The sequence below is a fragment of the Mustela erminea genome, chromosome 2, assembly GCF_009829155.1.
Source record: "Mustela erminea isolate mMusErm1 chromosome 2, mMusErm1.Pri, whole genome shotgun sequence".
Lineage (NCBI taxonomy): Eukaryota > Metazoa > Chordata > Mammalia > Carnivora > Mustelidae > Mustela > Mustela erminea.
This window is the reverse complement of record NC_045615.1, coordinates 94808851-94826973: the sequence shown is the minus strand read 5'-3', so window position 1 is coordinate 94826973 and position 18123 is coordinate 94808851. Positions and strand designations below refer to the sequence as shown.

General features: G+C 42.7%; 1 protein-coding gene across 3 annotated transcripts in view; it reads left to right on the top strand.

Annotated features, from left to right (window-relative positions):
• Positions 1–18123, top strand: part of RNF150 (ring finger protein 150) — a 306711-nt gene that overhangs the window by 233151 nt on the left and 55437 nt on the right. Inside the window, exon 7 of one of the 3 annotated variants that reach the window (XM_032333470.1) lies at positions 2346–2417. The exons of the other annotated variants lie outside the window; for them this stretch is intronic. Within the exon in view, the coding sequence (XP_032189361.1) occupies positions 2346–2417 (72 nt within the window). The remainder of the gene's footprint in view (positions 1–2345; positions 2418–18123) is intronic. 3 annotated transcript variants of the gene reach the window in all.

Here is an 18123-nt window from a genome sequence, read left to right as displayed (position 1 = left end):
ATAATGACCGTCCTTCTAACACCATTTGTAGAGAAACCACTCAGGTTATCAGGATCATCACAAGAGAGACCATCAATCAATCAACAATCCATTAGTGTCAGTTCCTAGAAAGTCATAATTAGGTCTTTCTGCACAGGGCTCTGTATGGTACTCAGCACGCCACAGCCCTACAAATAATCTTAGAGAGTGTTTTGAGCAGACAGCCCTGCAGATGAATAATCGGGGGATAAACTAGTACTCTCAGATTGGATCCGTCAGGGAAACAGCTTCGAAAAAAAATTTTGGAAGTACCCATTATAGAAACCTCTGAGTTTTCAGTGAATGGGTGCCACATCTCCGCATAGAAAATCCACTAGGAGACTTTAAAGATACAGAAAGATCTAACTCACTGGCTTTTTTCTGGGTTAGTCCTCACTGTGCTTCCTCCTTTGGGGGTAATTTGCAGGGAAACGTCTAGAGAGAAGAAAATGCATGGTGATTAAGTGTGTTAGCCAAACTCACCCCAACTGTGGTGTGATCAGTTAGGTAACATTCTACTGGACTAGCTAAGTGAATATACCAGGATGGTGGGAAGGCTCTCCATCCTCCTCATTCCAGAGCACACGCCAGGGTAGGAATCAAGCCAGGGTTCCTATGCACATACACAGATCCCGTGTCCACCTGCACTCACACACCTCTACCGCCAATCCCCAGGCTTTTGGTTTATCCCCCCAAACCAGTAGGAAATAGATTTCTAGGGTTTCCGAGGAATTATTGTGGGCAGAGGTAGCAAACTTATCACAGGTAGCTCCTCTTGCCAGCAAATGATTTGAGCTTGAGAGTGCATCTGACAATGTTTTAGTTAGTAGCCAGCATTTAAATGCGGCCAGGTTTAACATACGGATCTGCATTTGCAACTTGAAAGCCCTGGAAGCAGCAGTGATCTTGGGCCTCATTCCTTTATGCTGCTAACTGGTGAGACCTGACTCCGGAGTCCCTCTGTGCAAAGCTTGTCCTCTGCAGCTCACCCCCCCCCCCCCCCCCCCGCCTTTGTCATCACAGTTAGGGACAGTTTCAGGACAAACAGGGCTTTCCTCAGCGACAATGATGTCTAAGGGACAATCACAGTTTGGAATTGTCCTATTAGGTCCCATTAAAATAACAGCATTGGTAAAATGCAGCGTAAATATGTGCGTGCCTCTCAGGCAGCGGCAGACACAGTTAATACTCTGTTCCCATCAGGGAGAAACAATTAGTAGATTTATAGACTAACGTTTATTCAAAAAAAATTTTTTTGTCAAACATCATTTATATAAATAAAGACTCGTGCCTTAATCAGAGCTGTCAGCGCAAGAAAGTGTTGGCCGCACTTAAGGTTCCTGCTGTGCGACAGGAACAACGGAATGAATTTTTTAAGGAAACATAATGCCGTAATAATACTGCAACTGCTGTTTAAGTAAGGAGTTCATTAGACAATTGGATTTGGAAAGCCATGTTCACTACCAGCTTAGTATCATCCGCAGAGCGTGCACGTGTGCGCACGGACGGTGCCAGAACACACCCGCCGACAAGCACTCTCATAGGTGCAGAGTGTGGTGTGCGCGTGCGCACAGGTGGGAGTGACGCGCACGTACGCATCTTACGTTTATATGGCGCACGCACGTGCCCGCGCAGGTGTATGTGCCAGACTCAGTAGGCTCCACTCTGTGTCACGGTGGTTCGCCGCGTCTCAGCAGGGATCAGTGAAGTTTCTGGTCACGACTCTCAGGTTAGGGCTCCTGAAAATGAAACCGTGGTTCCACGGTCACTTGCCAGAGAGGGAAGAGCATCCCAAACAAATTTATGTATCATTGTTTCTTTAACGGACTTTTACGCTCCCTAAAATCTGGAAAAAGGAAAGGGACCCCTACAGGTAAGGCAGTCCTTCGTCTTAGATAGTGAACTCCTTTCCCCTGTGCCCTACAAGAGAAGGACACAATTATAGCCAAGTTACAGCTGGGTACACCTCTGTCCACACTGAGTGCAGGGGTCATTGTCAGCTAGTGAGGCATCAGGGAACATGACCAAATGGCAGAGGTGCTGGAAAGGGAAGGGTGGGTCTTTTTAGACAGCAGCAAGGTTTTCAAGTTCCCTGTCCCTGATTTGTACTGGTGTACAGAATGTACACTCTAGGTAGTAGAGCTAAGTTAAAGCCCAGCCTTGGGCAGTTTGCTCAACATCTCTCACATACAGGTGAGGCTCCATTCCCTTACCTATAAAACAGAAGCAATAAGAACACCTGCCTCATGGGATTAAATATAATCAAAACTGCTTGGAAAAGGGTCTGGTCCACAAAAGTATTAAAAAATGTTCTTTCTTGTCTAAAGTGGAAGAGATAGAGGGAACCCGGGTATTGGAAACATTGACCATGTGCAAAGACCTTGCAGAGAACTTTCAGGGTATTTTATTTAATCTTCACAATTATTACCACTGTTTTACATATAAGAACCTGACATGGGAAGCCTGGGTGGCTCTGTTGGTTAAGCATCTCATCTGCCTTTGCTCAGGTCATGATTCCAGGGTTCTAGGATCGAGTCCTGCATCGGGCTTCTTGCTCAGCGGGGAGTCTGCTTCTCCCTCTGCCTGCCACTCCCCTGTTTGTGCTCTCTCTCTCTGACAAATAAATAAAATCTTTTTTAAAAAAAATAAATAATAAGCCGATGTGAGAGTGGTCCAGGAGCCTCACCAGAAGTCCCACCTTGAATAAATGGCAGGCTGGGCTAAGAGCTCTGATAACTCTCTCCAAAGGCTCTTTCCAGCACACTGGGATTTCTCAGCTGTGATCTGAACATCTGTCTGGGTTGTAATCATAGTGCAGACTCCTGGCCCCACCCCAGATCTACCAAACCACAATTTTCTTTCTTTTTTTTTTAGATTTTATTTATTCATTGGAGAGAGAGCAAGTACGAGATGGGGGAGGGTCAGAGGGAGAAATGGACTCCCCACTGAGCAGGGAGCCTGATGCACGACTTGATCCCAGGACTCCAGGATCATGACCTGAGCCAAAGGCAGCCGCTTAACCAACTGAGCCACCTAGGCACACGGGAAGTGTTTTCTGTACAGAAAATACTTCCAACAATCCTGAGATACTAAAGTCCTTGATCCAGTAAAACAGAAGATGAATTTGGGAAGAAAAAAATCACAATTGGTTTTCTCAACTGTATAACTTTATTGAGGAAAGAGGTCTTTAGTGTCGTAAAATTAACTGCTGAAAAAGGATAAGGCAACAAGGTTACATTTTATAGTTCTTTCGAATTTATGGCAGCGAAGATCTGTAGCATAGCACTAATTAGTTCGTAAGGGCTAAGCAGCATTAGCTTGTGTCCAAGACAGTGTAGAAAATATGTTTGGGGAGCTGAATACAGTTGACCCTTGAACAACATGGGTTTGAGTTGCATGGGTCCACTTTTATGCAGATATTTTTCAATAAATACAGTACAGTACTATCAATGTATTTTCTCTAATGATTTTCCTAATAACATTTCTTTTCTCTAGCTTTATTGTAAGAATACAGCATCTAATACTTACCACCCACAAAGTGTATATTAATCAACTGTTTATGTTCTCAAGAAAACTTGCAGTCAACAGCAGGCTATCCGTACTTAAGTTTGGAGACAGCCACAAGTTAGATTCAGATTTTCGACTGTGTGAGGGTCAGCACCCTCTCCCCTGTATTGTTTGAGGGTCAGCTGTACTTGTAAGGAGGTAATAATGGTAAGAACTCTTTCTTTTTAATTTTTTTTACCTTGATGAACATTAACCATTATGGAGAATATGGAACCACGACTCTGCTCTCATTATGTATACAGCTGATTTCTTGAAGTCGAGCATGTTTTTATCCTCCAAGTCTTATTGTTGGGACTTTGCCATTACACTGATGCATGTCTGTGCTGACAGCGTGCTCATCTTCTACTTCCAGGATTCCCTCAGTGCCTAAATATGCATCCCCCTCTTATAGAAACCCTATCTCTAAAAATGCAGCCATAACATGGAAAAAATATAATCACCTCTGATGCTGGAATTACAGGGAAAAATAGTCTCAGAAATCTTAACCAGCTCTCATGCTGCCCATTACCCCCTCTCCAGGAGATTTTTCTCCTAGGGGAGCATAAGAAAAGTGAAGGTGGCCTGGGCCTTGGTCTCCAGTGGGTTAATAAACAGGGTCTGTAAAAGGATGGTTCTCAAGGACTCTTGCTACTTTTTTCTAGGCTTGCAGATCCTGTGGGAGCGAGGGAGTTTTCTCTCTCTGTGAGTTCCAAAATTGAAGACAGTCCCTTGGTATCCATGGAAACTCAGCTCAGCACCAGATGAGTGGGTTACATGTGATTTGGGGATTTATGGACTTTTTAACCACCCTGCGCCATTATTTACCATTATTGGCAAAACAGCCCATGTTACAGGAGACTTTGGCAATAGTGTGAGGCAGCTGTTTTTCTGTGGCAAAGTCACGTAAATTATTTGCAAGCAGGAAAAAAAAAAAAAAAACATTGACGACCAAGTGGTAAGGTCTGTCCAGCAATACAACACCTCTTATTTGGGACACTGTCTATACTTGTGTCTATAGACCCTTCAGAAATACAAGTTCAAAATGTTCATTCATTATGTGCAACCAGGGAACATTGGCAAAAGGATAAACACAGCGTGCAGCAGTCAAAGGGGGTTGGCCAGAAGCTCTGTCCTGGACAAATATTTAGGCCAACATGGGGTTAAAAAAAATGGGGAGAAGCCAGCAGGAGAATTCATTGTGAACATCAATAATCTCTCCAAATAATAGCTGCATGATCCAAAAAAAAATCAAAATTCAGAATCCATATAAGCCCCATGTTGAAATGACTCTCTGTAATGCAAGGATCAGAAAAGATACTAAGTATAACTGCAGGAAAAGACATTATAAAGTACTCTGAGAATATCTAGACAACCTCACCCAAAGTTAACATAGAAGTCAGTTTCATCAGTTAAACAAAGCATCTTTGCCAACGATGTTGGTGATGTGGTATCATGTTTATTAATGTGTGTTTTGAACTAGGATGAAATTGCCCCTCCTCTGAAGAAATTTAGATTCTAACAGATGTAAAACAGATGTGTGCAAAGGAGAAGTTACTTTGCCAAGTGCTATATTTTTTTTTTTTTCTAAATAGGTCTCATTTGCCAGATCTGCTAAAGGCTTTGTCTCCGTAAGGGATTTATGTAGCTTTCATTAGTTTACAGAGAGAGGGGGGAATGATCACTCTTGGGCTGGTGCAGAAAATGCTACGACCTTAACCCCACATTAAATTCCACAGACTCCCGGTGGGCTTGTTCAGGGGATTTGGCCATTCAAATACATATTCAAGGATATTAGGATGAAATGCCTCTGTTTTCGGTTTTCAGTCCTTAATATTAGAAAATTGCTGAGTTTTAAGGCATTTTCCTAGTCCTGTGTTTATCGTAGCTATGTTCACCCCTATGATGGTCCACCCAGAAATGGTATCTTTTGAATTCTTCTCATCTCTTCATTTTTAAGTTTAGCAAGCTTCTGGTAGAACAGCTGAATTAGCCACACCCCCACCCATGTCAGCCACAGTGACAGAATACCACAGAGGTGGCCCTCTTCTCAGGCGCTAAGCATAACTCTGGAACCATTAAAGAGAAACAAGAAACTAAAAAATGTTCTTAGAAGATACCTACTAGGGTGATGGGGCTGGGAAGAAAAAGAATAAGATTCCTGGCCCATATAAATAAATGAAACACTTACCTCACTTACCATGTAGTCTAGATCTTATTTCTCTTAGCTTATTTTACGGGCCCACTTGATGTCCTAATGTAACATTCTCCCACACAGCACTGAAATTAGAAGGGTAGGAGGCTTGGGGTGCCCGGGTGGCTCAGTCAGTTGGGCATAGTCCCAATGGTTTTTTAAATTTGATCCATAGTTGTGATTCATATCAATGAAAACTTGGGAATGTTTATTAGAAAGATGACCAGGGGGTGCCTGGGTGTCTCAGTTAGTGAAGTGCCCAGCTCTTTTTTTTTTTTTTCTTTTTAAGATTTTATTTATTTATTTGACAGAGAGGAGAGAGAGAGCACGAGCAGGGGGAAAGAGAGAGGGAGACACAGGCTCTCCGCTGAGTAGGGAGCCCAGTGTGGGGCTCAATCCCAGGACCAGGACCATGACCTGAGCCACCTAGGCACCCCAAGCACCCAGCTCATGATCTCAGCTCAGGCCTTGATCTTAGGGTCGTGAGTTCAACCCCCAAACTGGGCTCCACGCTGGGCATGGAGTCAACTGAATCAAAGAAAAGAAAAGGAGGAGTCTCCCATCCTGTTTTTAGCCTTTTTAAAACCAACATGATTTATTCACATCTTTCCATTCTTTCATTTAATGCATGTAGGTGGTAACCATTATATTTCTTTTATTTATATAGCATTGGGGATGGAGGTTTGGCTGTGTCTATGTAAATAAACCCCTGCCCTCCCAGAGCTAACAATCTGCTCTAGTTAAGAGAAAAACACATGCATGGGTGGAATATTTAAATATTGAAATAAGGCAGTGCTATTAATCAGGTGTCAGGGATATTGTGGATTACAGGCACTCTTCAGAAAAGGAGTAGCAGCATCATGGTGGGCAGCGCTACTTTCTGACCTCTGGCCACACCCTTCCCCATGGGAAGGAACTGGCAGGAGCCAAGAAGAAAATCACTCAAGAGTCCCTACCCCACTTACTAGAGACCAAATCAGCAGGATGCAAACTGCCATTGTGCGGAAGGCTGGCATTGGCCCATGCCCTTCTTTTTATTTGGGTTTTTACTAGCAAAACCCATTTTCAAACCCAGTGCAAATGTAGGACAGTTCAATTGTCATTAAGAGATAAACTGTTTGGTTTTGCGGAGGCTAATGAGAAATGAAAAGTCCCCACCACGGGGTCTAGTGATGTTCTGGTCTACCTCCCTCCTACTATATCGTCCTAGGACGAGGCATTCGTTGAAGTTCATTATAGTTACTAGCTGCTTGTTTTGTTTTGTTTTGGCTTTCCAGGAAATAAAGATCAGATGAGCAAAGGAAATGAAGATCAGATTAGTAAAGTAAATGAGGGGGTTTAACAAATGGTTTCCACAAAGATCCATTACCCCTATTAACTAGTTGTCTGCCTCTGAATATTGCCACACTAAATGCTAGTATTGGAGGGGAGCTGGGGAAGTGCGGTGTGGAAAGAACAGTCTAGGCTCTCCTTGTACCCGTCACTGTCGTCCCTTCCATCATCATCACCATCCTCGGGCACCACACTCAGACCCCAGGTTCCTCCCACAGTAGACCCCTTTGGACCTCTAGCAAAGCAAAAAACACCATAAAAACCACCCAAGGAAGAACAGGAGAGCTGAGTTCAAGTCCTAGCTCAGCCACTTACTGGTACTTCAGGAGACCTTGAGAGACGAACTGAGCCTTTCTGAGATTCAGGCAGCCGGCTTTCCAGTGAACTCAAATCTTTGACAGAACATTATAAATGAAAGCAAATAATGAGTGAATAATGATGATGATGATGATGACAACAATAATAATAGTTATAAATGTGAAAAGTGGTGTTAGAACAATTCTGGGCCAAATCTACCATTTTCTACCGGTGCTGTTACCCACCCTCGTCTCCATCCTCATCGACCCTTGACCCTTGCCATAATCATGGAATACACTTTTATTCTTCTGATGTTTATTTTCTGGAAGCCCAAAGAAATCATAGCATCTAGGAGCTATATAAAACTCCTTAAAACGCCCCTTCCCTAGAGAAAAAAGTGATTGTGTATTCTTACTCTGAAAAGAAGGAAAGGAAGAGAAAACTAACATTTACAGACAGTGTACTAGAAGATACATACAAGGAAAATTTGTTGTAATACTCAGAAATCATGAAGAATCTAAATGTCTTCCATTTTAGAAAGACAGATAAAATATAGCATACTTTTAGATGGACTCTTTAACAGCATTTAAAAAGAATTAAATACAGAATATGATTAAATCTGAAAAACAATGGGACGCCTGGGTGGCTCAGTGGGTTAAGCCTCTGCCTTCGGCTCAGGTCATGATCCCAGGGTCCTGGGATCGAGTCCCGCATCGGGCTCTCTGCTCAGCAGGAAGCCTGCTTCCTCCTCTCTCTCTGCCTGCTTCTCTGCCTACTTGTGATCTCTCGCTGTCAAATAAATAAATAAAATCTTTAAAAAAAAATCTGAAAAACAAGTTTGAGGAAAAAAAAAATAAGTTGAAGGAGCGCCTGGGTAGCTCAGTCATTAAGCATCTGCCTTAAGGGTCCTGGGATCGAGTCCCACATCAGGCTCCCTTCTCTGCTTCCTGCCTGCTTCTTCCTCTCCCACTCCCCCTATTTGTGTTCTTTCTCTCTCTCTGTCTCTCTCTGTGTCAAATAAATAAATAAATAAAATCTTTTAAAAAAATAAGTTGAAAAATAACATGTACAGCAAGCTTTCATTTGTGTAAAAAACTTATTGCTTACACAACATAGCACTTGACTTGTTCATAGATGTATTTCTTACCTGCATAGATATATGTGCACATGCGTGTGCACCCCCCCACACACATTTGTGTAAAATGTACTTAGAAGACTCATGTCAGGTTTATTAGTGGTTGCTTTGTTGAGAGTTTAAAACTGGAAATGAGGTACAAAGGGAGCGAATGTGACTTTGTTGTTTTTGCTTGTACTGAAAAGACAGACTGAAATAGAACATGATTTATGAACTGAATATTTATTCAGAGCCTGTTATAACTCAGACCCTTCTTCCTGTGCCGGGGAATCTTGCAGCGATGTGGTGTTTGACCTCATGGGGATCACATTGCGTTGAACAAGACAGAAGAACATAATGTATGGAATATAAAATTAAGATAGGATTATCAAAAATAAAATTAAAATAATGCGAAGTAAGGCATTAGAGAATGGTTAGGGTCTATTAGGTCAGACAGACAAGGACAGCTTCTCTGAGGAGGGGACATTGGACAGACACCTAAAAATCAGTAAGTGTCAGTGCTTGGTGATGGAGACAAAGCAGTTTGGTTACTGTCTTACTCCCTGCACTTTTGTGACTTTATTTTTAGTATCTATCCCCATCTCCCTGACCCCCACCAAGAAAATCTGCTTCAAGATACCATGAGATTTTTAAAGAGGTACCAAAACCATATAAAGCATTTAGGGATTTCGATCTTTTTTGGCGGGGGTGGGGAGGGTACAGAATAGTGGTTTATTTAAAGCCCTGGGAACAGGATCCCTGGGCAGAAAGAGCTGCCCAGGAGTTGTCAGGGGAGTTGTGAGGGGTGGCTGATTATATACTGTGGGGTTGGGGGAGATCAGGAAAAAGGGAGTCTCCCAAGGAACTTTCATATGCTAAAGAAGACTCAGGTTAACTCAAGTTAAGGTTGTTTACCCCTCTAGTCAGGCAGGATTTCAATCTTTTAACCAATGATTAGTGGTAGGGATAGTGAATCTAGAAAAATCTCCCATAAAGTAATGATTTAATTTAATATCTGGGGAAAAAATGAAATGCAAATGATTTTTTTAAATATTCACCTTAAAGTTCAACATTCTCCAACTTCAAAAAAGAAAGCCATCCTCCCTTTGGGTAAACATACAAATCTTATCCCTCCCCATGAAAAGTTTTGGTACCTGCCTCCTCCCCCAACTACCTCCCCCCCATACGGGGAATTCACTCTGGAGAATCACTGCTATTTCTCTTGAATCCCCATTTGTCAAGATTTTGTTGAATGTGCTTGTAAAAGGGAAATAGTTGGAAAGGGCTGTTTAAGTTAGAACACCTAATCTCAACACTGACCTAATACTAAGCATTGTACCATTCAACCAGCTTGTGACAATGGATTCCTTGTCTGCCTCCTCACTTAGAAGTGGGGGAGGGGCGGCTGGGTGGCTTAGTGGGTTAAAGCCTCAGCGTTTGGCTCTGGTCAGGATCCCAGGGTCCAGAGAGCCCCACATCGGGGCTCTCTGCTCAGCGGGGAGCCTGCTTCCTCCTCTGTCCCTCTCTCTGCCTGCCTCTCTGCCTACTTGTGATCTCTGCCTATCAAATAAATAAATAAAATCTTTTAAAAAAAAAGAAAGTGGGGGAGATGGGTTTATGCCCCTGCAAACAACCGGAAGAGCAGCTCCAACTTTATCAGTACCACCATCAACACCTACATTTTATTAAGGGCTTCTCTGAACCAGAAACTAGGCTAAAAGTTCTCTGTCCGTTACCTCATCTGATGGCATGAGTGGGTGATCAGGAAACTCTCAGGCCCTTCTGGCTTTATCTGCTTGGTTATGAAAGAAAGAAGGCCCACGAGAGTGGAAGAGCAGTGATTTCTCTCCCCAAGGGGCAGAATGGAGGACAAATGCCTGATTCAGCTTAATATCCCCCACCTCGGGGCGCCTGGGTGGCTCAGTGGGTTAAAGCCTCTGCCTTCGGCTCAGGTCATGATCTCAGGGTCCTGGGATGGAGTCCCACATCAGGCTCTCTGCTCAGCGGGGAGCCTGCTTCCCCCCTGCCACTGCCTGACCCTCTGCCTGCTTGTGAACTCACTCTCTGTCAAATAAATAAATAAAATCTAAAGAAAAAAGAAAAAAAATCCCCCACCTCATCTTCCTCTTTTCCCATCATACCCCCTTCCCTGGTTGACCAGCTTAATGTTCCCCCATCCAATTCCAGCTGGGGGTGGAGACTCCACACACACAGCAGGAGCAAGCACTTCTGAGACACCAGCAGCGTGTCTGAGCGTTCTACTCCATTGTGACCCCATCTATGTAGAGATGGTGTGGATTCCCCAGGTTAAGGCTTCAGTCCCACCCACGGCCCCGCCCACCTTTTCAGATGCCAGTCTCAGGCCCCGGCTGTTTCTTCCTGCTTCTGGCTGACCAGTTACAGATTTTTGGTTCCACCAACCTCCTCCTTAGTTTCAATTAATTTGCTAGAACAGGGGCACCTGGGTGGCATAGTTGGTGAAGCATCGGCCTCTTGGTTTCGGCTCAGGTCCGGATCTCAGGGATGTGAGATGGAAGCCCATGTTCTGGGTCTACACTCGGCACAAAGTCGGCTTGAGATTCTCCCTTCCTCTGCCCCTCCTGCTTGTGTGCCCACATTCCCCCACCCCAAATAAATAGATCTTTCTTAAAAATTTGCTATAATAGCTCATAGAACTTGGGCAAACACTTATATTTCCCAGTTTATTAAAGGATATGATAACGTTTAGTAAAGGATATGAGGAAGAGATACCTATGGTGAGGTCCCAAACAAAGGAGCGTCTATCCTCACGGAGCTTGGCGCCTGGCTCTGAAGCATTCTGGTTCCCCACATGTGGAAACTTTTAGAAAAAAAGGGACCAGAAAGGTGTCCTCTTGGGTCTCTATGAAGACTTCATTACGTAGTTCATGACTAAGTCACCGGCTGATTCAACCCTCCAGCCCCTCTCCTCTCCCTGGAGGTCAGGGCAGGACGAAACGTTCTGGCTCTCTAACCACATGGTTGGACTTCCTGCCCTTGGCTGAGTCTCAGAAGCCACCTTCATTCATAACAAGACACCCATTTCACCTTTATGGCTCGGATGTGTTTTCAGAAACTGGATGACGTTCAAATACATCTGAGAAATAGATTTTGGTCGTCTGAATAATCAAATATATATTTCTAATCATTATATCACATTATATCATTGTATCTCCTCTATCTTTACCTTAAACTCATGGCAAGGAATTCCCATTGCATGGCCAAATACTGATTAAAATTCTGTTTTCTACCCTAAACACAAGGAGCTAGAAATTGTGTTCTGTGAGCCAGAGGAATGGGTTAGATTATCATCTTATCATGTATGACTGGACCACTGTTCTTGCTAAAGCTATGTGCTTTAGATAGAATCCATTAGATTTTCCAGGAAGGCATAGCCATCCCAATTACTGCAAATTTCAGTAGTTTATTGTTGGGATATCAACTCGTGCTCTAGGTCAGAACATTGGGCCTCTTTAGCTGAGATGAATCTAACAGTTTTGGAGGGCTTGTTTGTGCCACTACTTAGAGTCCTCCCCTCCTGCCCCAAAACACCAGGTCCTAATCTATCCTCACAGCAGCCAAAGGTGAATTATGCTGTATTTGGTGGAGGAGATAGAGGCAACCAGGGGTTCCTCTAAACAAATGACTTTCAGTCTTGAAGTTTTATAAGCAGGCTTCTCCATGTGCTCCGTGGGGCAGATGGTCAGAATGGCCAGAAATGATAATCATAGTAAAAACTTTAAATTGAGGGGTGTCTGGGTGGCTCAATCAGTTAAGTGTCTGTCTTCGGCTCAGATCATGATCCCAGGGTCCCGGGATCAAGTCCGGCATCGGGCTCCCTACTCAGCGAGGAGCCTGCTTCTCCCTCTTCTGCTGCTGCTCCCTCTGCTTGTGCTCTCTCGCTGTCTGTCAAATAAATAAATAAAATCTTAAAAAAAAAAAAAACTTGAAATTGATTGTGGTAGGAGAACAGATTGATGTGAAATGATGCCTGCATACAGAGACCCAAATGTGCTCCTGGCAGTGTCTCGTCTCTAGCACTCAACTATGTATTACCTTGCAGTTTGCTTCTGCTCTTCTTGAGGACTTATATTTCAGCAGAGTCCCTATTTAAAATGCTTCTTTCTTTCAGAAAAGAAACTGTGTTCCTACCTCTGCCCTCCCTCAGTCCAGAGCAAAGGGAAAGATTCCCAAGTTGGCCATGTTCTGTAGCTTGACCTTTAAGCCAGACTCTGTGTTTCCCTCAGAGCCCTGTTCTCTAGTTTCCTCTGACTCTTGGGTTAGGCTATCTTGTGTCAGGGTGACACTGCTACAAGCAGGAGGGATAGGGCTGTCACAGGGCAAATGAGCTCTTGAAGAAATGTTGATGCATCAGCCTGCATCCAAGAACACTGAGGAAATAGGACATTACAAGAACAGGAGGATAGTGACAGGGAAAGAGAGGGTACCCCTTGTCTTACCAGCACATTAATGGACAAAGAAGGATGCCAAGAGTCTTCATGGGAAAGGAATAGAGCAGGTTCTGAGTAAATTTATTAAGTACAATAATATCAAGACATCATCTGACATAGCACCTGTTGGATACACGGTGGTGCAAAGTGCTGTGTGTGGGCATGCGTATGTCTATCTCTACATAAATGTAACAGATCTCATTACGCTCTGCCAAAAAAGTATTATTATTACTATTTTGTTGAGAGAGAAACTGAAACTGTTTATTTTTCAGCGATTTAACCAAGTACTTCTTATGCACAACGTAATATAACCCATGTATGTTAATAAAAGATTTATGACATGTTAGCCTAGCCTTCAAATTCCCCAGCATTTTCATATAGCCTATCCTTCCAACCTCGTCACTATAATCAAGGAGACCAGTCGGGAAAATGAAAACACTCTTGGTAGTTAAAAAGAAGGGAATTTAATATAAGAAGCTGATCACAAAATTCTTGGGTAAAAATGAATGTCAAGCTTTACCTCGCACCGTACATAAAATTAACTTAAAATGGATCATAGATCTCAACATGTGATTCACCGCATGAATAGCACAAAGGATAAAAATAACAGGATCATCTTGATGCAGAAAAAAATCTGACAGAATTCTACACGCTTTCGTGATTTAAAAAACACTCAACAAATTAGAAATAGAAGGAAATTACCTCAGTGTATTAAAAGTCACATATGAAAAGCCCACAGCGAACGTCATACTCAGCAGTGAAAACCTAAAAGCTTTCTAAGATCAGGAACAAGGCAAGGATGCCTACCCTCATCACTTCTATTTGACTAGTACTGGAAAGCCTAGCCAGAGCAGTAAAGCAAGAAAAAAATAGAAAGCGTCCACATTGGAAGGAAAAAAAAATAGCTAGGTGTGAAGATGACATGATCTAATATCTAGAAAATCCCAAAGATTCAATAATTAAAAAAAAAAATTTCCTGTTAGCACTAATCAATGAATTCAGCAAAGTTGCAGGATACAAAATCAGCACACAAAAACAATTGCTTTTCTATAACACAGTGAATAAACTGAAAAGGAAATTAAGACAATAATTTACAATAACACCAAAAAGAATAAAATATTTAGGAATAAACGTAACTAAGGAGATGAAAGACTTATGTACTAAAAACGATAGAACATTGCCAAAAGAGGGATGCCTGGTGGCTCAGTCAGTTAAGCATCTGACTCTTGATTCTAGCTCAGGTCATGATCTCAGGGTTGTAAGATCGAGCCCTGTGTCAGGTTCTACACAGGGCATGGAACCTGCTTAAAATTGTCTTTCTGCCTCTTCCCACCCCCCTTATCCCCTTTCTAAAACAATCAAAAAACATTTACAAAAGAGATTTAAAAGACACACAATAAATGAGAAAATACCCTATAGTCATTGGTTAGAAGACTTAATATGATAAAATGTTCATACTACCCAAAGTAATCTGCAGGTCCAATGCAATTCCTATCAAAATCTCAGTGGCATTTCTTTTTTTTAAAAAAAGACTTACTTATTTGTAGAAAGAGGGAGAGAAGGGGTGCCTGGGTGGCTCAGTCTGATAAGCGTCTGCCTTCGGCTCCAGTCACAATATCAGGGTCCGGGGATCTAGTCCTGCATCAGGCTCCCTGCTCAGCGGCTTGTTTTTCCTCTTCCTCTGCCCCTCTCCCTCCTTGTGCTCTCTCTCTCACTCTCTCAAATAAATAAAATCTTTAAAAGGAAAAAAAAAAAAGGAGAGAGTCTGAGGAGGGCTAGAGGTGAGGGTTCTGGGGATCTGTTGCACAATAATGTACATATACTTGACGGTATGTCACTATATACTTGAAAATTGTTTTGAGAGTGAATTTAATGTGTTGTGTCTTTTGACACACACAAAGTCTGGCTGTTTTCTGTGTAGTTTACATATACCTACCATACAGATCCAGCAATGCACTTCCAGGTGTTTACTGAAGAGAAATGAAAATTGATGCCCTTTCACTCCTATGTGAAATATAAGAACAGCACAGAAGATCATAGGGTAAGGGAGGGGAAACTGAATGGAAAGTAATCAGAGAGAGAGACAAACCATGAGAGACTCCTAACTAAAGGAAACAAATGGTCGCTGGAGGGGAGGTGGGTGGGGGGTGGGGTAACTGAGTGATGGGTATTAAGGAAGGCACGTGATGCGATGAGCACTGGGTGTTACCTGCAACTGATAAATTATTGACCGCTACATCTGAAACTAATGATGTACTGTATGTTGGCTAATTGGGTTTAAATAAAAAAAAATTTTTAAATGTATGCCCTCAGAAAGACTTGCAAGCAAATGTTCATAGCAGCCTGATTCACAACAGCCAAACACTGGAAATAATCCGATGTTCCTCAGCTTGTGAGTAGATAAGCCAACTGGGATACATCCGCCCAAGGGAATATCATCCAGCAATAAAAAGAAATGAACTATTGATATATGCAGCATCAGGGACAAATCTCAAAATGAGTGTACTGAGTGAAAGGAACCCGACACCAGAGAGTACACGCTATAAAATGGCATTATAGAAAATGCACCTGAAACCAGAGCCCTGCTTCTTTGCTGGGAGTGATTTTGCCTCTCCAGCGACATTTGGCAATGTCTGGCGCCGTTTTGGGTTGTCACAGCTGGGGAGAGGGAGGGTGGGTAGAAATTGAGGTGCTGCTAAACATGCTACAATTCCCAGGACGTTCCCCCGCCCCACAGCAGGGAATGATCCACCCATAAATGTCCATTATACCAGGGTTGAAAAAATCTGATAGTTATTTAGAAAAAACAAACAAATAGCTTAGATGTCACCTCGGGGCAGTAACAGAAGCATTGATTGACAGTAAGGGGCCCTGGGAAAATAATAGAAGTGCTCACTATTTCAAAACACCCTCAGGATTATAATGGTAGTTGCACAGATATATACATCCATCAGAGCTCATCAAATTATACATTATTTTTTTTTTATTTCAAATAGGCTCCATGTATAACATGGGGCTCAAACTCATGACCCTGAGATCCAGAGTCACACGCTCTACAAACCAAACCAGCCAGGTGCTCCAAATTACACACTTTAAACAGATGCAATTTATTGCAGGTAAATTATGCTTCAATAACGTTGATTTAAAAAAAAAAAAAAAAAGTGTATCCATTGGTGTCACTAAGAGCTCCTGAGCTTGCGCCCACTATTCTGATGTTGCCAGAGCTGTCTTGCTTCTCCTGGGGAAGCCACCAGCATCGAGGCTACCTAGGAACTCCCGTTCCTCCCCACTCTGATTCTGTTGAAACCACTGCCAACACTTCCAGAAGCCACAACCCAAACCAGAAGTATGGTAGCTTCCCTCCTTAGCAGGACCTCACATAAGCCCACTGGCAAAGGAGTCTGGGAAATGCAGCGCCCGGTCTTCTAGCTCCCCGTGAACCTGGAGAGGGCAGGCAGGGTGCAGAGTAGCTATGAGCTACTTCCAGCACAGAGCTCACCATCGTCCAATATCCTAAGCTACAGTCCAATCCACATGCCTTGGCGTATACTCTGATGACACCTGGCCACACTGGGTCCCCTGAAAAGAATCCCGTTTTCCCTCCTCCCCATACTTCCAGTGCCAGTTAGATCTCACCACTGGTTTACCTGTGACCTCCTTCGTGAACCCCTTTGGTTACCCAGTTGGAGGCAAAATTCTCCCCACGCCTCTGTTTCTTTAGCATTTTATTCATATTACCTTTAGCAAGTATCACCTTGAATTAAACTTGTGTTGAGCAAGTCTTACTAGATCAAATTCAACATAAAAGTAGAGTCTGTTTTAGTTCATCTTTATTTCCTCACAGCTCATCTCCAGTGTTGGGTGCCTATCTAATAAGCTGTTCAGTAAATACACGTTGAATAAAAGAGTGGTTAAATAAATTGATGAATGAATAAATGAAGTCTGTAGATAATTTTATACAATTATAAAAATGGGTACATCTGTGTATTTGCCTACCTCTCTAAATCTATCTAATCTTGCACTTTTCTTTACTTTTTTTTAATTCCAATTATATTCACATTTATCAAGATCCTTCCATATATCAGATACTGTGCTTAATGCTTAAGGTTTTCTGTAGGTTGTACTAATGGGAGATTGTAAAATAGCTATTAATAATGTTAATAAATGTTCACTAGGCTTTATGTCCCTTCCTGCACAAACTAATATGAAACTATCACAAAAGGCACATTGTCCCTTCTTTTGGCACTTAATGAGGAATTACTCGATGAATGAACTGTTCATGAAATCTATATGGAGTCTGAGCAACTGGACGAAATCATTCCCTTCCTGCGTGAAGTGTCCCAAGGACGGAAAACCAATGACAAAGAGATAAAAGCAAAGTGAAATCATAATGATGTGATAGTAGTATGTAAGCTTCCCGGGAGTTCTCCTTCACCAAGTTCGCATAAAAATAATGCTTTAAACCTTCCCACCTGAACGGGAAGAACAAATTTTTCCCCTTTGACCTCCACACACATCTATTTATCATTATGGAGCAAGAACCTAAAGAGGCCAAGGCACTGGTTTTATCAGAACAATTTCAAAGTGACCTAGCCAGATGGATAAATTTATAATGAATACTTTTTTTTTTCTTAAAGATTTTATTTATTTGTCAGAGAGTGAGAGAGCCCAAGCGGGGTAGCAGCAAGCAGAGAGAGAAGCAGGTTCCCCACTGAGCAGGGAACCCATAATGGGGCTCGCTCCCAGGACTCTGGGATCATGACCTGAACCGAAGGCAGACGCATAACCAACTGAGCCACCCAGGTGTCCCCAGATGGATAAATTTATATTGTAGCCCTGGAATACTTAGTTCCCAGACGTAGCCAAGTGTTGTCTGTAAGAACAGCTTAACAGCCACATAAAGATCTGACAGCTCTGTGTTCCAGAAAGGCATAGTTGCCAATATCGCAGGCTGGGGTAGAAATTCCATTTCTGCCCCTGTCTGTGCACTTGACTTTGGACAAGTTGGCTTTACCTGTAAAATGTGTAGCAGTCATCGGGGTCATCGTACAGCTACTTCAGAATGTCATTGTGAGAAGCTCCTGGGCAGCTTAATTTGTTAAGCCACTGCCTTCGGCTCAGGTCATGATCGCAGAGACCCAGGATCCGGTCCCACA